The sequence below is a fragment of the Cyphomyrmex costatus genome, unplaced genomic scaffold (assembly GCF_001594065.2).
Source record: "Cyphomyrmex costatus isolate MS0001 unplaced genomic scaffold, Ccosl1.0 scaffold639, whole genome shotgun sequence".
Taxonomy (NCBI): domain Eukaryota; kingdom Metazoa; phylum Arthropoda; class Insecta; order Hymenoptera; family Formicidae; genus Cyphomyrmex; species Cyphomyrmex costatus.
The window spans coordinates 1123768-1151029 of NW_017280199.1; the positions used below are offsets into that span (position 1 = coordinate 1123768).

A 27262-nucleotide genomic window follows, 5' to 3' on the forward strand; every position below is an offset into this window, starting at 1 on the left:
TTATAACGCCCACCTAAAATTGCCGCGCGAAAGGCCAGATAGTGTTAACCCTATCACGAAGAAAGTAATCGCTATTTCACGGTTCTAACAATCGCTTATGTATTACATGAGTTATCTAGCGCTTATGTATTATGTAAATTAGCCATCACTTGACCACGATGCATAAATGTGATACGACGTTCCAATTCATAGTAACAACAATATTATTATGATGCAGCATTTGCAGCAATTTCTCCGACATGCTTGAGACCGAACATCGATGTTTGACTGATATGAACATCACTTACAAATTAAATTCACTTATACCAGTCCATTAATTAGCCATTATGTATTTTATATCTTTTTATGATGACAAATAATATTCCGTGCAAATTTTTTTTAATCTCATAAAATATTAAATCTTTAAAAAAGTTAAACCACAAAATAAAGTACAAAAACTTGAAATTAAATATTATACATATATCACAGCATGTTATACGATATCAAATTCATCAGCAATATAACAATTACGATAATTTTAAAATTTTATGTATTAATAATAACTGAATTAATAATAATAATAATAACAATACTAATAATAATAACTTTATTAAAAGTGGTTAACACAGAAAATTATTAGATACATCAGAAAACAATAATGTATAATATCAATACACCAGTTAATCCTTGTATACAATTATTTTAGTTTTGCTTTAAACGTATCAATCCGACTGCCACTAACCTCGTACTAATCTTGCTTTATTGGGCGAAAAAATGCGCGTCAATCTTAACAGTGGCTGATTGTTAAGAAAGACGGCAGGAACATTACCTCTTCAGAAAACAATTACGCACGTGGTGATCGTGTCTGATGGTCGACAGCAAGTAAGGTCAGGCCGACCTTACTTAATCTTGATTCGCACGCGAGTAATTCTCGCGACCGAAGTTAGATCAGGTCAAGGTGCAATCAGTATGCTTGCATGCGCTTACAGTTGGTCTTAACATACGACAGCTGAGTTTTTACATTGCGCTGGACAAATCTCCACCCGCATCCGCAATTTTTAAAAGTCTTTCCAATTCAGTATCAAGATAAATTTGGTACACGATAGTTCGTGATACCTTTGGCGAATGAATAGTTCGTTCTGAAGGACATTGTTATGTAAAATCAAATTTTTAAAAAGTTGAGGAAAACATTGTAATTGTGAAGTTTTATTCACAAATAAAAATTCTTGAGTCTGCAAACTATAACAATATTGTAGTTTTATCCATTTCAGATCCATGTCATTGCATAAATTTTTATCCAAGATGCGCTTGTATATGATATACTTGGTAATGAATTCATGTACGCTTCAGCTGTATTGAAATGTATTTGTAAAAGAAATCAATTTATACGGATCTATGATTCTATGATTCTCTCCGTTTATGCGATACAATCACGTTATATTATAACAAATTAAAATAAAATTTAAAATAGTTTATTATTATTACTTTCAATATAATTTGATTAGATATAATCAACTTTAATATGAAAAATACATTAATTCAATTTCGCAAGGCGGAAACAAACCAATTAAAAATATTCGATAATGCCGAATATAATTAATTAATATTATTTAACTATTTTTCAAATATATATTGATATATATATATCGCCTCGTTAAAATTAGTAATGACATTATTTATCAATAAATATATTAAAATATATTTAAAAAAAATTATTATTACGATTTTCTGATATTTTTCAGCTCCAATCTTTCATGTCGACACGCATTCGTCTAATTATAGTTAGGCCTTTCTTTCTCGTGCAAGGATTTTCTAAAAAGCATCATGCTTTGAAGACATTAAAAGTGATTTTGTTGGAAATATTTAAATAGTATATCGTGCTCTCTCTCTCTCTTTTACAAACGCAATGCATCGTAATTATATATTCTATTAACATAATGCGGGCTTATGTGAAATATTGTGTTGTTATATATACTTGTAATAACATAATATTTTACAGCACAATTATATACAAATACACATATACACATACACAGCAATGCAGTAACACGCAAACGGACGTAATTTACCTCTATTCATAAGATATAAATAATTAATATAGTAGACTAGAAGGTTATATTATATTATATTATATTATAGCTCTCCATTTATATTTTATACAACTTGGTTAAGAATCAATATCGAAAATTTAACGATTACAATCGTTAAAGTGTTTAATCGAATTGTTTAATCGATTCATGTTGATTTCTTTATTACGTTTGACTGCATAAGTTTTTCTGTGTGCCATGAACCTTAAGCTATGGCACATAAAAGACGTAAAATATTAAGATGTAGGTAGTATATAAAAAAATCAGCCATCAATATAGTAGAGAATGTAAGGCAATAACTTAAGCAGTAGTAAATTCAAAATATTGATTTGCTTACTGCTCATGTCTTACTATTATACTTCAGCTTTTTTTATATGCCATAGTCTTTATCAATATAAACAATATTAAATATTAAATCTCTTTTATCAATAATTATCAATGTGCTTAGAAGGTTACATTAGCACAATATCATATTTTGCATTCAAAATAATGGTATATAGTAATGTGATAATACGAGCAAATATAAGAAGAATAAGTAAGTATGTATAATAATTAAATGCTAAAATATATTTTGAAAACGGTTCAAAGGTAATAATGTCGACTATTGTGTATTATACCATATTAGCGCTATTACGATAGCGTAGCATGGCGTGCTACTAAACAAATGATTCCACAAATAATTGCTAGAATTTGTAGCAGAGATGCCATTATGAGAGACCATTATACTCACAAAGGCCATGATATTGCATTATCTTTTCCTCTATCGTAAATACAGAAGGATTTCTTAATAGAAAGCTGTGCACTTATACTGTTCAGCATTCATATAACAATCAAACTTATTCGTGTATTATTCTAAATATAAATTATTAATTATTATAGATGATTTGGTTATTATAAAGTCAACAATGATGAAAGAATAGAGAGAAAATGCATATCATAATAAAACGATATTTAATATTAAAGCGGAAATATCTATTACTTGTATGAAATATGATATCATACGATATATATATGTTATTCAATTTGGAGAATAACTATATATATTCTTTGCATAAATTACTGCTCGAAACTTGGAAACAGAGAAAAGGGATAATATATATCACTATAGGAACGGATAATTATACATATTTGATGAGCATTAAGTTCTCCGCGAGATTATGAATTAACCATCATTTTTGCCAGATTATCTCATTATATGTACATATTATATATATATATATATATATATGAATAAATAAATTTTTGGCGTAATAACCTTTTATTACTTACGTTAAATTGCTTCGTATAATTGTTCAACCACCATATTAATAGTTTAAGCAAAACACTATTTTTCTCTATATATATGTACAATTCCTTTTAAATTTTTCTTTAAAAAAAGATTTTATCTGCATGAAAATAGTCATGACAGTTATATAATATAAAAGCTACCAAATCTTAAGTATTTATTACACTTTCCTCTTCTTAAATTCATATATTTTATCCTTTTTTTTTCATTTTTATTCATGATTTATTTTACATTAAAAAGTAATAAAATACTTAAGGCCTCAAAAAGATTTCCCTTATCATATAAAATTATAGGAAATAATAATAAGGAATAAGGCTATTATTTTTTAAAATAATTTTAGTGCAAACATATATTTGGTTTTCTTTAAGCTCTATTAAATGTCTGCCATTGCGACACAATTTTTCATCGCGCGAAGTGGAAAAGCTCAAAAATAAGATGGTATTAAGTCACGAGGCGAAGTTGATCGCATCGGAGCCCCGACGCTACCACTTCCTTTTGTATCCGGCGCGTTATTACGACGATGGAGCCACACGTCTGCGGATTGCAGAAATCGAGACGGTGTCCCAGTTTGAACGCAGCTCTTCTCCGCAAAACGCTTGTGCTCGATTTAATATATTGTGACCATAAAGAAGGTATAGAAATCGGCATCACAGTGCATCAATAAAGCGAAATAAATGCGCTCTATAGAATTGGAAAAAATTGTAATCGCTCTATACAACAGGATTTATTGAACAGGATTTAGTTGAACGAAATGTAGCATTATTAATATTTTTAATTAATAATATTTTCAAGTTGTTCACAGCTAATGTGAATCAAGTCTTCAATTATTAACTTTAAATATAAAATTGTATCTATAAAAGTAAATCTTACATGTGTGTGTTATATTATCACTTTATAGATTCGAAAATTTTCTTTCATTAATTTATGAATATGTATGCATTTATATGTATATATATATATATATATATGTAGTCGAAATGCATATATGACATTGCATCTGTGTAATATAAATTACAGTTAATCTATTGATGTAGAGAAAAGAAGAGAATGACAGAGAGAGAGAGAATAAATAGATGGAGATATATATACGTGGGACACTTTTGTATTCTATGCTGAAATGTAATTCACTATTTTTCTGGCATAAATATATGCGACTGCACGAGAGTAAGAACTACATCTTCGAAAATGCAAATTTCATGTTTTCCTAGAGTGAAGGTACGAAGAAGTTGCTCGTGAAATGTCGCAACACTTATAATTCAAGTCTTCTCTTATAATTTAATTTTATGATTAAGGATTGTGTGGTGCCGAGAATACAAATAGGTACAGCGTTGAGAGAATGTCTATTACTTTCGACACAATAGTAGAAATAATTTTATTCCATGCGTATGTACAGATTAAGAAACCAAGTTTCAATGATCTTGACCTTGGCATATTATCAAGATCATAATTCTAATTGTAAGTGACCTTTAAAAGGTTTCAGTCGCTCATTATTTATTAAAAAGTTATTAATAAACAAAGTTAATTATTCTCTTTGATATTTTTAACAGCAATACAATATATATTTTTGCGTGAAAAATTATAAATCCATGTGGAATTTTTTGCTTTACATTGTAAAGTGTATTAAAGTGCATAGACACAGTGGATTCCGTCTCGCCTCTGCAGGGAGATCCACTATTAAAAATTAGAAATATAGGTTTGGTTTGAACTTTGCTTCACAGAAAATTGTAAATATAAAACAAGGTTTCACAGGCGAAGCGAGGTTGAATCTAAACTTATGTGTTTAGTTTTTGGGTAGTGGTGCGCGCCCTCCTCTCGCATCGAAGATGGAAACCCTCTGTATTCACGCATACACTTTCCACGCGAAGCGAGGTCCACTTCCATATGTATTTTCAACTTTCCATGCAGAGCGAGGTTTCATATGAGTTTCGTCTTAATACACGAAATAATAAGGTCTATATGTGCAAATATATATATATATATATATATATGTATATATAGTATATACCTAGATCAAAATGAATGAACCGGAAATTATTATTTCACGTGCAAAAATATTATAAGTCGGAAATGAAATAAAATTGTTTCTTATGATATTTCATTTCCGATATAATCAAATTATTTATCGAGTATATATATATTTGTTTAGTAGTATATATGTATATACATACGAGTATATATGAAGTAATCCTATGAATAAAAAAAATTTAGAATACGTGCCAAATAAAAATGTCTTTATATATTATTACAAAGTATTTTGAAATCTATGTGTTCAAAAAATTATAATTAACAGAAAACATACATATAAAGACAAATACAACTGAAATTTTATTGTACAGCGAGCCAATGTACATAGTCAGTTCTTTAAATATTTATTTAATAAATATTATTTTTCTTCAACTCTTTATTATAATATAATTTAATTAAATTATACTATATGAGTCATGAGTATGTATATTATACATATATATATATATTATATACATCTATAATTTAGTATCTCAGTATTATTCATGCTTTGTTACAAAAAAGATCGTCAAACATACAGATATATACGTAGATATAAACTTTATCTAAAATCTTTTGGAACGTGTATAAAATTTCAAATAAAAAAACAAAAGTAAATGCAACCAATATATTTATAAAATCTCATTACAAATAAAAAAAAATTGATATAATTAATGGTACTTATTATTTTATTTAAAATTATTTGTTTAAGTCAAAAGTTTAAATCAAAGACTCAATTAAATTTATAAATTAATCCTTACAATTTAAATGAAATTAATTACAGTACCTATTACATTAAAATATCTTTAATTATAATTATAAAATCTTTAGATGTTTTTTATTTTAACTGTTATAGATATAAATGTTTCGTGTCGCATTCCGCTCGATTTCGATCGATTCGAGTATATCGTGAGCTTCTAAATTCGTCACTTTTCATGGTACAGGAATTTTCGTCGCACGCGACATCGTCCCCTCGCAAAGATTTTTCCCGAAGGTTTCTCGCGAACAAAAGTTTATCGGGGACGGCACGCAGTACTTCTCTACGGGTACCCCCTAGCCTATCGTCCGTCGTAAAACTGCAATAATTACAGATGATTTATCGCTGAGACGCGTGAATCGCGTGTTGTCGCTCGCTTCGTTCTTCTTAATGTGCGTCAAAACGTGAATTCTCGTCAATGTCAACCGCCGTCAAGGTTACCCCGAGAAACAAGTTGAAACGCTAGCGAAACTTGTACGAATCGTAGAAAGTTTATGTGATTGAAATCACGCATTCGCATAGATCTCTATGGTTGATTGTAACGTGATACGATCACCGGTCGCTATAGTTAAGTTGTCGTAATGTAATTACGATACACGCCACTGATTGCAAATGTGGATAAAGCGGTTACTCCTGAGGCTTATTGAGATCTTAAGAAAATCTTAGAAATTCTAAGTACTTATTAAAAAATATGAATTACATATTATATATTATCTTTGTTACATGTAATTAATATTTTCAAGACATTATTATTATATTAATTGTCATTTCAAATGCACAATGTGCATTGGAAATTACTGATAAATATCGGAATATATTTTTTTTTAATCAAGAATTTAAAAAATTGTTTGGGAACAACTTCAAGAAAAATTTTTTTCTTATCAACGTTTATAAAAATGTTGAAAATATAATAGACATAGTAAACGTGCACTAAGAAAAGTGTACGTGTAACGAATTTTAATAAATATTATACTTGTTCGAATAATACCATTTTAACATTTACTTATGGTAAAAAAAGTTCTTACTGATTAAAAAAAGACATTTAATTCAAATTGATGGTTCCAAATATATAAATATGTTTACATTTAGTAAATATTTAGCAAGACTATTCAAACAAATATTTATTAAAATTTTTTTAGTACATTTTTTTTCAAGATATTAAATACGTACTATGTCTTTCTTTCTTCTTAAATTTAGGGTCGTACATGCTTCAATAGTAAATCCAGTCGTGATCTTTTACGGTTTTAAGATTTTAGGGTCGAGAATGGTAATACAACGAATGCATATTTTATTTTAACGCCATATTTCATCCTTGTGTAGCGGCAAAGCTTGTGTATTATTATATTTCATGCTTTAGTTCTTTCCTCTCTAAACTAACATAATTATAAATTATTTAAAAAAATTTTCTTATTTTATAAAAATATTTATTTTTTTCTAATATTGTGTGAAACTATGCGAATAATAGTGTAATATAAGATACCGCGGTGTTTTAAGGAGAGAGAACATTAGATGTCGATTATAAGGAAAGTGTACTTTCTTTTCTATTAGATAAGATTGGTGTGGAGTACTGAAAATTTCAAAGGGAAGGGCGCGTCGGACCGATTTTACGACGCAGCTATAGCAAGGGTGTTATGTATTCATCTATCGTCTATTTTGGGGTTTCACAGACTATTGCAACGAGTTCAAGGAAAAAGTACAGAGAAACGATCTCAATTTATGTTCGCTGCGGAGACACTGCGGTATTGCGTGTTGAAAAAACGTGATGATGTCAATAAAATAACAATTCGTAAATTGAGTTTGTAAGTCTGTACAAATTTCTTAGCATCGTACTTATATACAAAAATATGCATGCGGAGATCCAAGCCTTCGTTTACATAGAATATATATAACACATCTTGTAGAAATTTGAAATAATCTCATTTAGCACTAAAGTATACTATGAGAATAAAAACTTGAGAGTATATCGTAGACAGTTTCGAGCATAAAAACAAAGAAAGTTAAAGTGGCTTTAACATGTTTTTCTTTCTTATTAATCTCTGTCTCAATATTTTTAAAGAGATAATTTTATTTTATTAAAATATAAAAGAGAGAGAGAGAGAAAAATAAAAGTTACGTAACACAAAAGTAGATTTACATACATGTATGCAAACTTAAAAAATAATTAGCAATAATATTATAACTTATTATTTATTAATTAGATATATTTATAATGAGTTTTATCACTATCTCTTCTTTCAATAACTACTATTTCAATAGAACTCGTGTAACGTGAATTTTTGTAAAAGATACTTGATAATGGATTCATATAATATCCTATACGATATATCCCTTTTAAATCGTAAGTTATATTATTTATGTATATGCCATCAATATTATACTTGCATTTAGAGTCGTCAAACATCGCTTTTGCTTTCAGTCTGCCATCTTCATTCACCCTCCGACTATTATTCGCACTTCTATAGAATCAAAAATAGTACAGAATCTAAAGAAGAAGAATTTATGTCAAGTTGGAGGAAGATCGTCTCAACGATTTCGACAGGATGACGATATCACCGAACTATTGTCTACCTTTTCTCTGTCTTTTTCATCGTATGGTCTTTATCGAAAACAACTTTATATTGAGAAATTTACATCGTATATTTAAATAAATTTCCTCTCTACAAATATGAAGTTTCAAAAATCATTAGACGAATGTATTATATTTTAACGAAGAGTTAAATTATCGTTATTATATTAATATTTTCGTATAAATTAAAAAAATCTAAAATTTTTTTTAGAATTTTTATTGATTATGATTTTATCATTTTTTCCTATTCTACTAAAAATAAATGTTGAATTGTGGCAATGTTCTATTATTTGATGCAAACATGAAAACTAATATATTGATACGTTAAAATAATGATTATATTACGTAATATCATTTTAAAAATATATATAATTTAATTTACATTTTGTATTTACCAATTATAATTGGTACAGTTTTATCAACATTGAATAATATTGTTATAAATGTATGATACAAAACGCTGGAAAAATTGTTAAATGCGGTCGAAGAGTGTATCTCGGTGAAGATAAAATAGTGTAAAGCTGGATAATTATACACACGTTCCGCTGCAAGCACCATCGCTTTTCATGTACGCTGACCGCGTTCGAGTTAATTGTAGGCATTTTAACGTCGCAACGTCGTAATTTTTAAATATCTGTGAAACGAAATTTTCATGCTAGCGAATTTTTACAAGCGCAGATAATTGGTCATATCCAATTATCACGGTACTTCACGATATAAATATATTCTCATAAAATTTTCAGACAGCATGCATATTCAAAATCAGAACATAAGACTTTTCAAAATATTATTTAGGCACAAATTTTAATGACGTTTTTTATAGGATGTTTTATATCTCGATTTGGTACACGTGCGCTAGTTGGGTTAATTTCGTCGAAAAACTTTATCTTTGTATATATTATTACCTCATCTTTACTATTTTAGGAACATACAAGCTCAAATTTTAATATCATGATTCAAATCAAATGTACACTTTAGTACACAAATTTTAAAATAGATCTAAAAAAGGTTACCTGGTTAGTAGAAATTAAACGATAGATACAGTTATCTTTGTCTATTATTGAACAGCTTTTACTGTGCGAGAGGTCAAGAATTCTCATACGGAAAAAGAAACTTCAACAAATAAACATCTTTTTATATTGTGTTCAAAGTCAGAAATAGAAAATTGCTAAATAAATGATACTCAATTTTATTTTGTACGTATTTCTTTCTGTTATATCACAGTTTCATTGTATTTCAAAACAGCGTAAAAGTAATTCTAAATCTGCACGAGTAGAAATATAAAGTTGAATTAAATTATGCAATTTTGATTTTATTTTTATGTAGATACTATGTAAATTTATTTACGTAATACATAAGATATTATCTACATAAACATCACGATAAAAATTCCTTTTGGAAGGAAAAGAAACTAGCTAGAAAAGAATCCTATTATTTATGCTATTCCTCGTTGTCGAGTAACACTAAACGTAAAGTTATTACGGAGCAAGAGTTTGGCAAATTTACGTTTCCGTCAATTATTCATCTGAGTAGCCCAGGTTCGACATCGCGCAAGATAGATTCTGTTCTCGTTTCGAGTATTCTCGATGCAAATTTAAATTCTCCCTCGCTGTTTCCGTGCGTGCACACACATACGTAAAGAACAGCGCACCGTAAGTTCATCTCACCTAAATTTTCGAGGCGCGTCTTCCGTTTTGATATCTTCCGTATCCATTTTTAGATTTTTATCCCAAAAAAGCCCTTTCTATTTAAGCGTTATACCTTTAAAGAATTTTAGAACATTTTTATGCTAAAACAGTCTTAATGCAATACTTTTTATTATAAATGCCGTTTTTCGAATTTTGTTTAAATTTTTGAGAAAATTTTAAAAATCACCATTGATTCATTATAAAAATTTATTAAATAAACGCTTACTGTAAAAAATATATACAACTTTCACATTTCATAAAATCTTTGAAAGTTATCACGGTTTGAACAATTGTTCTTTACCAGCAACGTGAAATTTCAATATTTATTGCATTCAAAGAATAGTGTAGTGTATTGCCAAGTGCTATTATAAAGCTTTCTTTTACAAAACAAAGAAAAATTCACGGACTGCAAAAACGAAAACGATTGGCGAAAACATTATATACACAGGCAATGCGTGCAATTTCGTTTTGCTACGAATATTCGCTAGTTTGACCCAATGACCTAGCAGCGTCGAAACGCAACGGAAGTAACGCGGCAGCGAATCACATCCGGCGTTCTCGCCAACTTGTTTCGATCTCCGGTTAAATTACTGCCAATATGCTATTGACCTATCAAGATTACCAACTGCAGCCGTGCACAGTTTTATGATTTTGAGATTTATTTAGTGTCTTTTCCGATGTAAATGGTTACGCGGACTGTAAACATTTCATAAAAATTTATCTTTATCGGGATATCGTTGTATAAATTCTACCCTGACATTCACGATTTTTCACAGTTAGCAACAAGGTTTTTACGATATCAATAATTCTATATATTCTGATACACATATTGTTATAATCGAGCAATGTGACAATGAGAATATAAAATATGATGTACAAACGTGCACATTTTTGAAAAGCAGGTGTGCACATTCTATCACTCTAAATATTGTTCTAAATAAAAAAGAGAATGAGCATATTAATTTATTTAATTAGGAAAAGCAATAAATTTTCAGTAATTAAATCTTTCCAAGAGTAAGAGAGATAGAAAAGATTAATATTTTTCATTCTAAATTTTTATAGAGAATAGAAGAATATGGGGAATGATAGAAATGTATTAATTTTTCTTCATGATGTAATTGAGAAAGATTGAAGAAAAAAATCTCTTTCTCTCAGAAAAAAAAACTACAGTTGCATTTTGATTAATTTAACATTTGGCTAATTAAATCATTTAAAGAAACATGCTAGATCTTTTAATTTCACTATTATTCTTTTGTCGTTCCCATTATTTTTAATAAAATTTAAAAAACTGTATGCTAATTAAGTATTCAATTTGTAGGATAATAATAAGATAATTTATAACACGTGTGCATGTAATAAGTTGTAATTTATGTTAACTTGTAATTGCCGATATAAAATTGTCATTATGCTAATTGCATTCTCCATTAAGAAGAGAAAGGCCTCTTTTCTCATATGAGGTTAAATCAATGTCCATCAGGTGAATGAATATTTGGAGCAATCTACATCGTGACATGAGTGACTGTCACACTTCCTCTCACTCACCCCTATTTCGTCACTTCAAAATTTACATACCTAGCTATGTGAGAAAGCTATGAGAATAATGCACGTATTAATCAGAAACGGTGCCGCTTGGAGAAGTGACAATGTTGAATATGCACACTACGTGTTTGAATGGCAAATACACGTTGGAAATTTAGACCATTATAAATGCCACAATGCATATAACAATTAAGAATGTAAGAGTAAAGCAAAAATATAATACGATTTATTCGCTTAATACAAAAAATGAAATTATGAAAGTACAATTGTTTTTGCTATTTACATCATTTGAACTATTGCTATTTGCTGTATTTGCACATTTCCTATTTACAGATCAAAATAGTATCTAATATTAAAAGTCTAATTGTCTGAAGATACTAACAAAAATAAATATCTAACAATTCGTGTTTTATCTATTTACACGTTTAAAATTGATTTACCACGACTACACAGAAAAAATTTTGTTCATAATATCAATGAATGACATTTATTGACTTGAAATTCATTGATATAATGAACTTTTAATAGATATTATGAATATTGTATTGAGTATTTTTCATTAGCTAATAACTGGATTTATTAATATAACAAATCACTGTTTATTAATATGATGTACTTGAATATATCATAACTTAATGGATCATTTAATTGAATCAAAGAAAAAGTTCATTCTTCCAACAAATATGTTCATAGACTTAATAAATTCATTCATTAGATGTCTATTATAAAATTTTATAGAAGTGATAAAATACATTCATTATATTAACGCATTTTTTTATTAGTTAATAAAGTCTGTACATTAGCTCAATAATCGATTTCGTTATATGTATTATTATTCATTGAATGAATAAAGTTTTTGGTTATTATAATAAATCCATGGCAGACTATTAATGTATATATTCATTAATTGTTACAATGAATTCTGGTAATAGTTTAATAACTCAAGTTAATTTTATAAAACCTAAATCATTATAGGAATAAAATTGTTCATTGAACCAATTTTAATAAAGTTTTTATTGATACCAATGAATATTTTTATTGTATTTACGTACATTTTTGGTTCAGAGTACATTTGATCTCGGTAATTAGATTTGCTCCAAAATTTTGGCTTAACTTTGTTCACATCCATAAATTTGTCACGAACAATCGACGGTTGACACTGAATGTTTCATACGTTGACAAGGATTGTCAATACTTAGATTGACAATAAATATCGATCGTTCGAGGATGTTAGGGTCTCTAGGGCCGTCGACTCGTGGCAGCTGTTTTATATCCCTTTCATTCCTGTCATTCGCTTCAACTTGTTCATCCCTCCCTTTCCTTTGCTTTCTTCTCGTCTTTTCATTTTCTGATTTCTCTTGTGCTCCGGACGATTCTTTCTAAAAATAGGCGCGCATCGAATAACGAGCTGGGGGTGGCGGCATGGCAGTGGCGGCGGTAGCGGCTAAGGTTGAAGTTTGCATTGTGAACGCGTATAACGGTGTATGACTAGTATACCCTCTGCCTTCTCCCTACTCTGGATGTAACCGTAGATTTGACCCAATGACCCAGCGGACGAACCCGAAAAGCTGCGGAAACGCCCGAATGAATTTCATCCTCGACCCCGACTCACTATGCCTCCCCCCCCCTCTCTCTCTCTCACTCTCACTCTCTTTCTCTCTATTCGGAACCAACCCTGTGCTCCCTCACATTCAATCCCTTTATTCCGGTTTCCTGCCCGGATAGAGGCATTCCTTCCTCGCTAACGCTGATCGACTATGCACGCAGGTATAAATATTTTGTTGTTGTGTCACGTGTGTACCGTGGGTATCTAATGAAACAGCATGATATAGGACGCTGTAATGCGGCATCGACAAGCTATCTCACGTTATTTCGTCCATATTACACAATGATTAATCTTTGCGGTTGTTTTCGGGATAATCAGACTGAGCGAACTGTCGCGGCAATATAATGTATCATGAAATTATACGCGGAAGCCGCGTTATGCGAACGCGCCACCGAAGCTCGCATACCGGGGTCCTCCGAGTCCTCCTACGAATTCTCGGGATGTCTTCAGTGCAATTAGGCGAATCCGTATAATTCGTTTATGATATCAAATGGAGCGAGATAAACATCTGCATAATGTCTCGATTACTTAAAGATATATTATATATGAAAATGCAACGTATTCATAAAGATATGTATTATACGTATATAAACATGTGTCCCCGCCTTCCCTATTCTTCATGCACTTTTATCGCATTAAATTTGGGAAAAATAAATTGTTAAATAATTTTATGATAATGCTTTTTCAATAAAATGATTTTTTCACAGAGTATATTTAATAATAATAATTAAATATTATCTCATTTTTAATATTAAACATATTGTAGCGATTAAAAAGAACGTAAACATGTGTTTACGATGAAACTTAATTTTGTTATATATCCATGTTTTTCTTCCTTTCTTTATCAATCTACAAAGTTAGATGGATGGAAATCAGTGTAAATACCTTTGACTCGCGGTAATGTAAACTGTATTGTATGATCCAATATATATTCACATATATCAAGTTCAGATGCTGTATGTTGTTTTGCGATATATTTATAAGCACATATATGATACATACATACAAGATACATGCCAGATACATTCGCCGTGACAGCCTATTTCATCTCTTTACTCTCGGCAGTCTTTCAACCAAGAGGATATTCAGAATATCTCTCGCTTTGTTTATATAGAAGAAATCTTTAGATGAGGTAACATAAACTTCATTATTGCGTTTGCATTACTTGATAAAATGAAATGCTTAAACAAGTAATTGGATTAATCGAAATTATTTGTTTTATCCTGGAATGCACAAAAATGCACACTGGCAAATTAAATTTTACATTGCTTACTTTATCACGTATAATTTTTGTTTCGCGATAAAAAAGAAAATAAAAAATTGTGCATTATAAAGTTAAAATTGCTAGATATTATATTTTAAATTGGAAAGTTACTATATATTACATGATATTTTTTACTTTTTTATTATATGTGCGTATTATTATATATCTGTAAATAAATTATATTATGTATAAATTGCATAAACATATAAAATTTGGATATATAATTTAAAATTTATTTAAAAAAAAAAAAAAAAAATTCGTCCACCTAACAATGTCGAATATATCTTATAACTAATAAAGATACATTCTGATAAAGATGAGAACATACATGGATCATTTTAAAGCACGTATCGCCCACATTTGAAGTTCTACGTTTTGTTACATATTTTATTCATTCTATTCTGGATACATTCTATTCTGAACTATATTCTCTCGGCAGTTATCCTGCATGGCATTCTCCACTCTTCAGCTCTTTTCTCAAGGGTGAAGACCTTTTTCGTCCAATATTGCCAATAATATCAGAACAAATTTGTCGTAAATAAAATTCTTCATAAATAAAATCCTCAGTAAATAAAATACCATTCTATTTTTAATATTAAATATTTTTAAAAATTACATATTATTAATATTTTTAATATACAATTAAAAAATATTTAAACATACACATATGTATGCATATTGAGCTAATAATTATTTCATACAGTTTCCGTCATAGCACTTATTTTATTATTTATTGGAATGTCTGATAAGTTGTCGTAAATATATTTTCACTATTCTTTTAGAGAAAGAAAGTTATTATTAGCATATTGTAGCACGATTAAGTACTTGTCGCGGAAATGTCACGAGTTTTATAAATTTATAATTGTGCCGATGTCTTTAATTATGTAGCAGACATTTCGGTGTTGCTTCTTGAATTGCAATATTTACTTGGCTTATCATACTCAATTTAGAAACAACGGAAATTTTACTTATTGACAGAAATTTTAATTATTGTATACATTTTGTCAAATTATTATGCCACTGATTATTAAATTTAAAATTTTTAATTTCAAAAAAATTTGTTTACATTTTATGACAATAAAATATTGTTTTAACATTCTTTAATATTTTTAATATTGTAGGATATTCAAATAATAGTACATTAATCGTAATCTTTATAATAATTTCCTCAAAGAATAACTATATAAATTAATGAAGGATAGTTTTACAAAAAAAAGTGCATGAGAAAAGTATATAATACTTTTCTTATATACACGTTTAATATTTAACTACAATATAAATACATGTATATTCTATTATATTGTATGCATGAATTGAATATAAGTCATAATTAAATGGACTACGTGATTGTTGCAACCAATCAGATATGTTATACATCAATTCTGACAAATGTATTAATATTTTATAAAATTATTTCATGTATAAAATAAACTGTATTTCATCATATAATATAAAATTAACGTGTATCAGGGCATTCCTCGCCCTGATTAAGTGAACGGCATGGTTCACGAAAAGTTGGCATTTAATAATGAAGAATGATAACGGCGATAACCCGCAAACCTTTCTGGTATAATTATATTAATATTATTATTGATTCTACGCGTTAAACGTCTAATAAATGTAATTAATTATCTCCTTTTGAGGATCGCAGTTTTCTAACAAGGTAACTTGTGAAAGACCTTGTTTTCTAAAAGTTTTCAGGGTCGCTATATTCGATTCCAGAGAGAGTCTCAGAATTCTAAAATTCAAATTTCAATAAGGTTATCATAACTCGATTTTAGGGGAGCTTCTTGATATTCCTGAATTTAAATGTATAGCCAAAAAATATCGAACTTCAAAATGATAGTAACCTGCATGAAAGAAGATCTAGTGCCATAGAGTTTATAATCAGAGTTTGAAAGTCAGTTTGGAGATCAATATACCTACTAACTGTGTACAGTATCATTATGAGCTTAAAATACAGCAAAATTGTATATTTCTTCTTTTTTATATAAAGCAATTCTAATATAAACATGAGATAAATTTTACTGATATATAAAATTTTATTACACTGTTTAAAAAATAACAGACGTTATATACGTAGGTACATATGGTATATAATATCTCGCATCTACAATATCTACTACCTATTTTATATCTTGTAAAAAAGTTCCTTTGTGTAGTTATTTTATAACGTAACAAGTAATAACATTCTTTTTTCTTCAATAACGAGTCAAACGTCTATACTAGTTTCACAATAAAAGTCTCTCAGAATTAATTATTTAGTAAATAAATGATTAAATAAATTTTATTTATTTCCATTTCTGTATTACAATGAAACTTTGAATAAATAATCTTTTCGATTACTTAAAATATATATTTATATAAAAATTATGAATTTTAAACTAGCCGTAAAATTCTGTCCCCAATCTTTTTTTACGTATGTTGTATGAGCAATATTAAATACGATTCTTCTCGATCATAATTCCAATATTTCTTTGTGTGTATGTGAATATATATATGTATATATATATATATATATATATATAACTATAATTAACGAAAGCAAAATATTAAATTAAGGAGGTAACTATTCAGAAAATAGATGCTCACCTGGACTTCGGACTTCAAGATTTCACCCGGGACTCACGGACTGTCATCGAACTTCGCCAGACTTTAACGGACTTCACCGGATTTCATCGGGCTCATTATTATGAATTTCGGACTATGCCGGACTTCAACGAACCTCAGTGGACTTCATCGGACTTCGAGGAATTCATCGAATTTTAATAGAATTTATCGAATTTTGGAAAATTCATCGTTGGACTACATCGAATTTTATTGAACTTTATTGAACTTCAGGAAAATCATCGAACTTCTGAGCTGTATACCGGGATTTGAGAATAGTTACCTCCTAATGTTAAATGCTACACACACACACACACACAGAGGCAAAAATTAAGAAATATTCTTTCAAGAAATGTTAAACTTTTTATATTGTCCGAGATACATAATTAAAAATAAAAGAAATATCGTTTTATATTCAATTTGGTGGAATATTTGGAATGCAGCATCACATAAATTTCTTTCGTATATCACATTACTGTAATACTTGTATTTTTATTATAGGAAAGAAATACGATATGCAGTACTAGCTTTGTTGTTTTTTCATCAGTTATAGTATGCCATAGATATAAGACAATAATTCAAGCGCCACCTTACCAATTTTATAATGCTCTTATTTATTTAACAAAAATTTACGTTACAGTACTGAATAAGATAACATTCTATATTCCTTTGGTAAGATTTTCTGCAGTTTTCATACAAATTTTATACTACAGTATATTTGAATAAACCAGCATGCATTCGCAAATCTATTTGTTTCTGTGTGATAATTTATTCTTCCAATTGTTCTTTTTTTTTTTATGAAAAAAAAACAGAATACATCTGTATTCGTGCTAATCAATGCAATGAAATTGTTCTGGAGAAGGTGATTTTTCCTATGCATAAAAGAAAGCAGTGGTATAAATTTCGTTCATGAAACATTTTTCAACACTGATATTTGCGGGAGCCGGAATCCCGCGGATTCTTTTTCACTCAAACGACATGGGATAATATTAATCGTCCAAAGTATCGCGCGCAACACGATACGATATGCGCTTGCCCTGGCCCTGAGAGAAATGTGTTTTCAAGGCCAAAGAATAAAAAACAGGTTGGCAAGTTATATCTTGGAATCGATGTTCACGCGGGGGGTACGCTTATGAACTAAAAGAAGTTATACTAGGTCAAGTATAAAACTGCATTTCAAACTCTAATATTGACTGTTTTGACATTCGGCATGTAAAGTAAAATAATTTATACGAATGCACTTTGCATAATTAATCTCGCATTGTAATAAAAAATAAATACATGTACGTTTTAAAGAATTAAAAATTAAATAGAATTGTAATATATATACATACACATATATATGTATAATGAGTATGTATGTAAATATCTGTTGTATACTATTATCTGTTTCACTGATTGATATAATTATAACGATATCATTTTTTTCTTTGCTAACTAGTTTTACTTCTATTTTTTATTCACTTTATTATATATAAACAAATACAATACATACTCGTATATGTATATGAGCGCATTGTTTAGGGAGAGGACCTAAATGAAAGTTGAGACTTTTGAATCCGAGGAGAGGGTAATCGAGTATAATATGAACTTGTTTTGTTATATTATTATTTTTAGTTAATATATCATTGGAAAATAAATTACAAAATTACACATATTTAATTTATTAATTTAATTTATCTTTTTCTTAAAGTTGTAAACTGAAATTCTTCGAATTGGAAAAACTTCAATTCATATAATCGTCTTGGATTCTCAGAAAATTTTTCTATAACTTTTTATTTATGGCATTCACCAACTATTTATCGAATTTATTAATTGTGTGTCATAACAATTATTAACTATTATTATCTATTATTACAGATATTCAATACTTCTAATCTCGTTTCTGACTAAAACACATTTTTATATCAATATCACATTATTATTCCTATGTATTATCTATACACAATGCAAATATATATATAGATATGCAAGTTTGTGCCGTAGCAAAATGCAAGGACTTGAATGCAAAAGGAGTAGTAGTTAATTTAACAATGCAGCTTGGCAAAAGATAATCTTTGATCTGTCGGTATAGTAAATCTCCATTATTTACATACAAATAAGTATGTAAGCGTAAAAACGGTGCCGTGAACTTGTGTCACATATAGCTAATAGATAGGTATATGTGTATAGCATATGGTACGCTTTTCCCAACTTTCCTCGAGTTTCAAAGCTGCAAAGCTTGTAACAAGTAAAACATGCTAACTGAACTCAGTTGTCTGTCGCAACCATTTCTCAAGAGACGTTTCCTTGCCCGGTATATGCTTTCCTGCAACTATATTTTATCCCTTCATAGATCTAATGAGATCTTATCACTTTTTTCGTAGTTGAATAATTCTGTTCTCTTTTTCTCCATCGTTACGAATCTTCTATAATATAATGTAACAAAATTATTATATAACCGTTATGGCAATTTTTAAATGTATACTATTATGATTAAATAACACAATATGATAAAATAGAATATAATAGATTTGCTTTGAAAGGAAACAATTTCGATAAATGATGGGATTATAGCGATTGAATTAATTCACAATTGAATCATCGACGTCGCACTGACGTGCCATGAATATTTTATGAAAATTACAAATCCTCTGAGCGTTTTCCAAGGCTGGTCATATAAACGGATCAGATCTGCAGGTATATTTTATAAAGTAAAAATAATTGTATGTGTACATTGTTATGTATGTAATATATATAAAAATGTTATGTATATGTATGATTATATATGTACATGAAATTAAAAACAATCTTTTTTCAAGAAAAAGACTTCAAAATATCTACATAATTCTCATTTTCGATATACAAAAAATTCGATTATTTTCTCTATAAGATTATTACCGTTTGGAAACTATTCGCTACTTTTTTCATTACTTTTTTGTAATGCTAACATAAGACGTTAGATTTTAAAATTATATTATTTAATAATCATTATTAAGTGTAACAAACAATATTAAATATTAAAATATTAAGGTATTATCGTTACTTTTCACCGTACAAGTAATGCGTTGCTTTTCAACCCAGAAAAAAATGCAAGAGTTATTTCCTTCCATTTGATGAATTCAATCCCACAAAAAATTAGCTAATAAAGCTTTCCACCGATTTAATACACCATATGCGACGTACATGCTGACACATTAGTCATCAACCTGCTGAGTGATGCAAAATATGTCATATAGTGTTTATTGACAGGTAGCTGGCATTATGATTTGACTAACGGGCGCGCGGTAGAAGGTTTAAACCCCATCTCGATTGTATGTCACAAACGTGAGCTATTACCCTGGCTAATGATTTTCAATCATGATAATGCATCAGAGCGATATTATACACGCGTGCGCACGCGAACAGGCCCATCGTTATTCGCCAGCTCCTATATACTAGCCATGTATAATTTACTTCCGAAGCAGTGGGTCGTCGAACATATATGCACTATATATACTGTATTGTCGCTAATAATTTCCTCTATCATTACATTATTATGCAGCGTGACCCACTGCGTTATAGGCTTTATATGGTCTCTTTGCAACGGTGTAATCGTAACTTTATAAAGGTGCACGCTTGATGTGTCTGCTTCTGATATAAACATACGAGTACATTCTCTGTTGTATAGTTGTCTCCTTTCCTGTTCTATCAGTCTGATATAAGCTTCTATCGTGTAAAATCGAACTCGATGTTTAACTACCTACAAAGAATTTCTTGATCAAACGAAATCAATCGATAGATTCTTTCCAATAATAAATCCTTTCTAGATCTATCTCATTTATTATAATTTTTATTATAAATTTATAATATATATGTGTGTGTGTTGAAAGATATCTATTGATTATTATAAATTTCATAATATTGTTATCCATTAATATTAACTGATACAAAATGTAAATAAAAATTATTATGTCTATTATATCACTAAAAAATATTGTTATAATTCTCAATATCATAATCATCATGATCGATGCAAACTTCAAATTTAATATAAACTTTCGAACGTTGAATAATTGTTACGAAAAACTGATAGTCAAAAGTGATGACTTTATAAGCTAACAGCGTGATTTTCGTTTTTACGTCATGCAAAACTGTTTCCGGGGGAAAGAGTTTGAATAAATTTACATCGTTTTCTTCTCGGAGAGTCGTCACGCGACGTGCAACGAGAAGATACGAAAAGAAGCGTACTGACAATTCTGTGTGGTGCGTGCAGCACTCGAAGGTAAATAGAATTTATTAGCCTTAAGAAGAAAGGTAGAGGATTTCTAGAACATCTTCTATGTCGAAGGAAATTTAAGAGACTCCGTGGTCTTCGTAAAAAAAGTCTTTCCCGATATTCCGCATAAACATGATAAACGCCAACAACTATAGAAATTTCACATATTTCAGTCGTATAATGGATGGCAAATAAACTTCTCTTTCCCTCTTTACTTATAATACTATAATATTCTACTATAGTTATCTTATTATTATAAAGGTAAATATCAGTAACTTTTTGCCGTAATATGTTTAAACCGCTTTACAATTAACCATCTAATGCAATTTTGCGATTAAAATATTTTGCATATATTCTGCGTAATCTTCTTATCACATATAGCTTTGGATCGAGAACTTCATTTTGCTGCATGTTTATTAAATTATGATGATATTATAAATGAAAAAAGTATAAAATTATCGTATCTATAAATATATCTAGAGTAGATATAATGTATATTTCAAGTTATATTATATAATTTTTACGTGTTATTTTTAACACTTATTTGGTGAAAAGAAGAGAAAATGCTGCATAATTTTGTTATTTGTGTTTAACTTTTAATCAAATCTAGCATAAGTTTCAAAACTTTAGCCGCTAGAGCTTATTAATGTAATTAGAATTTGAAATGTAATATAATCAGAATGTAAAATGCATTTGTGCACGTGATATCCTTCTTTGGAGTCGAATAAGTTAAAATACTAAGCAAGAGATACAACCAAATAGAGTAACCTTCATTTTAACTACTGTTGCCGCTTTCAAATATACGTATATGAATATATAGTAAATTCCTGCAGATTTCGGAAATTCGAGACATCCTAATTAAGGAAATCGATATTAAATTAAATGATTGATTCGTTTTAATCCTTCCATAACTGTCAAGGATTTATTTATAATGCTTAAATTTACATCGCGATAATATGTAAAACGTTATTGTATAAAATTTGTGCGACAATAGCGAAATCCAATTGTAATACTCACTCAATTATGCAGAATTAGTATTAAAATTAGAGAATACTGATTCGTAACAGAATAATTAATAATTTCCCTCTTTATATCTTAAATAAATGTATGTATAAGATGACAATTAGTTTGAATGACAATCAATACGCGTCTTATTTCTCAAAGATATAATAAATAAAATTAATTATCTACTTTTTTTAGCTCAGTAAGATCAAAATTAAATTAATAATTAAATATAAAAAATAACAATCTGCACAAAATTTAGCACTCTTATCTATTTCTTCATTCTAACAATTGTTCATTAAAATTAAAAATTCTGTGCACTTATTTATTATATATATGTATATAGAGCTAAAATTGTATAGAATTTTCATACAGTATTTTCTAATGACTTGAAAGATTGTTTAATTAATTTGAAGTTGTGATCAAAATTCATAGATAATATTGAGGGAAGTTATAGCACAGGTATTCCAATCCTCTCATTTTTAACATCATTATCCTTTTGTTATTAAACTCCAAATTAAAATTTCATTAAACAAGCTTGAATTAAAACTAAAAAAATGTCCATCAATAACTTATAGCTTGAAGAAACTTATCGAGATGTTATCTATAGTCTTTAATATTTTAATAAGAAAAAAAAAATCAAAAACTTACGTTGACTGCTACTGCGTCGTATGATATTCTCCAGGAACGTGTTTTGGGGGGCTACTAGGCCCCTACGCCCCCCTGGCATCCTTTCTTTGTTGAATGGTCCCGGATCCTGGTCGCTGCGAAGGCTATCAGGATCTCGGCCAGCTTGTGCCGGCTAAGATGATTATGAGCCGCTTGCGATACATAACAAAAATCCTGCGTATCTTCTCTTCTGCTCTTTCTCTTTTCACTCGCTATCACCAATAATTCACTTCAGGTATATCTCTTGATACACACATAACAAAATGACGATACACCTCACGCACTTGAAATCGTTTACGATAATTCACCATTGCGATTCATTAGATTGATCGTACGACGCGCGCCAACTATCTAACGCCAGCACTTATTCGGGAAAAGTCATTAAAATACGTTAAAACAATTTTAACACGGTTTTATGTAACTGTGTAACAAGTGGCTCTCCGAAATGAACATTTAGTTTTTAGGAGAATTTTACAATTTCACATAAAATGATTCCGCAGCACTCTTGATAGAAAAAATGCCTGATAATCCTCATGATCACTTTTGATAAATCAATAAGATTTTTTGTTGCTTATAAAATCTTATAATTGAAACAAATTTTAATTCAGTTTTGGCGTTTTGTTTCAGCGTTAAAGATTATCTTCTGCTTACGATTTCTTAATCGACCAAAACTTCCGATGAGTAACGAAAAACAGAGAAAGCCGCGAATTTCTTGGGAGATTTTTCTTGTCCTAGATTCTCGTATCGTTTACTATCCCATTAGGCGATCGAATGGAAGTTCAAAAGAGGCTGCCGTCGACGATTCTTCGATAAATAATAGCGGAGGTAGGAGCGACGACTTCTTTCGTCACCTAAACGATGTCCTTCTTCCTGACATCACGGCAGCTCGAAATGGGACAGTTACGTGTATCAAAGATTTTCTCGATGAGAAGAAAGAAAAACGAATTGTTTCGTAGAAATCGAGAATAGCCTTGAGAATAGCCGGCTGTAAAAAATGATTTACCGATTCGTTCAATTTACTCAAGAAAATTGACACGTATTTAACACGTGTAATTATTCGCCCGTTTGATAATCGATGGTAGACGAAGTTCAAGAGTGCGATTATCGAGAATTGTTTCTTGAAATCAACGACGTTTTCGCGCTGATTTATCTTACTATTCTTTGGGTGGATCGATTTTATAAATCGGATTGACAATTCAACTGGAAGGCCAATGACGTTCAAAAGGATTAGTACTGATCCAAAGGATTTCTCAACACCAGCGGCAACTGGCGCGTTGCTAGTCGATGGTTCAGCTGGCCTTTCGAAGACCCTCGAGTGCGCTTCAAATTCGTTTATCGATTTGCACGTTCGATACTCATTCGAAATTCTAGTCGCACGTGCTTGACCGCGCACGCTCGTTTCGGCGAATACGTTTATCGACTTTCCTGACCTCGCCTCGAAGATACTGGCTGTTATTGTCGACCGCGGCGATCCATCGATCGGTCCAGCAGTCGGTCGTTCGTGGTCATACAATTCGTCGAATTCGTGCGAAATAAATATTGGCTGGAAGAGCCTGACAATCGAACTGTCACGAGGGAGGAAGAGGAGGTGGACGAACGATCGGAGTACGGCGCCGATCGATCCACCTGACCGTCGTCCCTCGAAAACGATTACGTATGTTAACGGTGTTCGTAATGAGCGGGACGATGCCCTTTTCTTATCTGCGTGCCCACGACATCGATGGGCGTGAGTCCTCGACAGTGCTCCCAGAAGTGTCGTCGGACGATGATGAACGATACACGACCGATGACCCATCTAACCGCAATCCTTCCAAGTGATCGCTCTCGCGGCGACGGTGACGAATTCGCGACGGCGACGACGACGACAACGACGACGACAGGTAACGTGACGACTGCGCCGTTGTACCCGCGACGTCGTTCTCCACATCCTCGGCGTCCTCCTCAGCGTCCGTGCAAGCGGTATCCGCGGAGGAGGACATCCCTCGGTAGAGATCTGGATATGAGACGTTGACAGTCACATGATCATTTCGCGTAGATGCGCTATCTCACGATGAGAAGCGCTTGAATGCAGACTCGATCATGCAATTCTCGTTCTTTGACAAGTCCTAGCGTATTCCAGGGTGATCCTTTGCACTCGATTCCTTCTTTACAGAAAGATCTTCTGATGATTGATGATCGAACGATGATGATTGAAACTGTTCAGATGACGATAGTAACGAGGGGCTGTAAACAAAAAAGATCATTGTTCGCGTAACGATGAAAAGAGATAATATACACAATAAAATTTAGCATATAAGTTTTTGATAGTAGAGCTTGGTAGAGTTGACGCAAGATATTAATGAATATTAACTATTAATATAAATAGATGTGGTATAATATGAAAAAAGATAAGATAACTGTATTCAATATAGGCATGATCTAAGTGTTGCGATTTTTGTTGAGTCCTAATCGTGAAAATTGATAGTCAGTTTTAAAATAGAAAACATTTCTGAATATTAATTGAAAATATAAGACATTTTCAATATTTACATGGTTGCAGTGAAAATATTGAATAATATTGATAATTATTCATTTAATTATCTACAAACAGTACAAGTACATCACATTGAGTACTATAGTCAGTTTATTTCAAGTAAATTGTTAACAACAAGATTATATTACAGCTAGTTTCATCATGTATTATTTGATTTTCTGGTTCTCTGAGACAAGCGTTTTACTTGGAAGAAACTCGATTTGCGAAAATCGGCTTCATCTAGTTCGCGATTGTCCTGACTAATATATAACTTCCTTGCACTGGAAGAAATACAGCAATCGCAGTTGAACTTTTAATGCTATTCGAGAACTTTCCGATTCTGTGCTCTCATCATTCGTGTGCAAGCGCATCGTTATTGCGTCATTTATTGAATCTAAAAATAGCAGTTATCACAAAAATCGATTATATGAATTTGAAAAAGGTGTATTTATAAGCATTGTACGTGCCTGGCGGGATCGGTGAACTCTATTCCTACCAACATGCTTAGAGCGGGCGTGGTCGATCGTATCATATCGTGAAAGTATATAGAGCATAAAGTACGACTAGTTTACTATATCATAGTCTTTATACAGTTTAGTAGATAAATTGGATAATTATTAGAGTCTCAATGTGTGTGTGTATATATATATATATATATATACATTAATTTCGTCGGAATTTTAGAATACGTTACGTTTCGCAAAATATCCATTACATAAATATAACAGCATTTTGTATGATATGTATTTTTAAACTTTTGACTTTAAGTAAACAAGGTTTACCCCTTTTTTTACATAAAACGATTTACGTAATCATTATACAATATAAAATTTATTTGATCATTCTGGATTACTGAGATAAATCTGTATTACAACTTTTCATTAGTACTAACTGCACGTGTACTCGAACTATGAATATCGTGTTAAAGAATACTTAGAGCTGACTGACCTCTAACTTATGATATGTATATCAAATATACAAGATACCCAGTGTAGCAGTCATGGACATGGCAGTTAAGACAGAAGTGGCAAACGAGATCGCTCGATATAGACTTGCGATTCGATTGCAGAGCACATTACAATATAATTTTAATCTAAGAATATATTAATATAAACTTTGCTGCATAATTTATTAATCATACATATTTTCTTTGCAATTGCCTTGAAATCAAAGATAAAACTGTTAAAAACAACACTATCACGAAGGAGTGTATGTATAATTGAAGACATAACATACATGTGATAAGATTCCCGGAAACTTCAATTGCGTTGGACCGAACCATAATTACGATTATTGTTGTAGCACGACAAGGCAGCTTCGATTACTTCCTTACGCGTATATATCCTCGTTCGTACATGTTTCGAATCGATTGAAACAAAATGATACTTTACACCTACGTATTGCTACCTAGACTATTTTAATAATTTTGCCATTCTTTACTACTTTTATGTAAAGATTAA

General features: G+C 30.3%; 1 protein-coding gene across 1 annotated transcript in view; it reads right to left on the reverse strand.

The window, feature by feature from the left end:
- eag (potassium voltage-gated channel protein ether a go-go) overlaps nt 1–23351 on the reverse strand; it is a 55781-nt gene extending 32430 nt beyond the window's left edge. The window contains exon 1 of the mRNA XM_018547370.1: nt 23273–23351. Coding sequence (XP_018402872.1) covers nt 23273–23351 — 79 coding nt within the window. The remainder of the gene's footprint in view (nt 1–23272) is intronic.
- Between the last annotated feature and the right edge of the window lie 3911 nt (nt 23352–27262).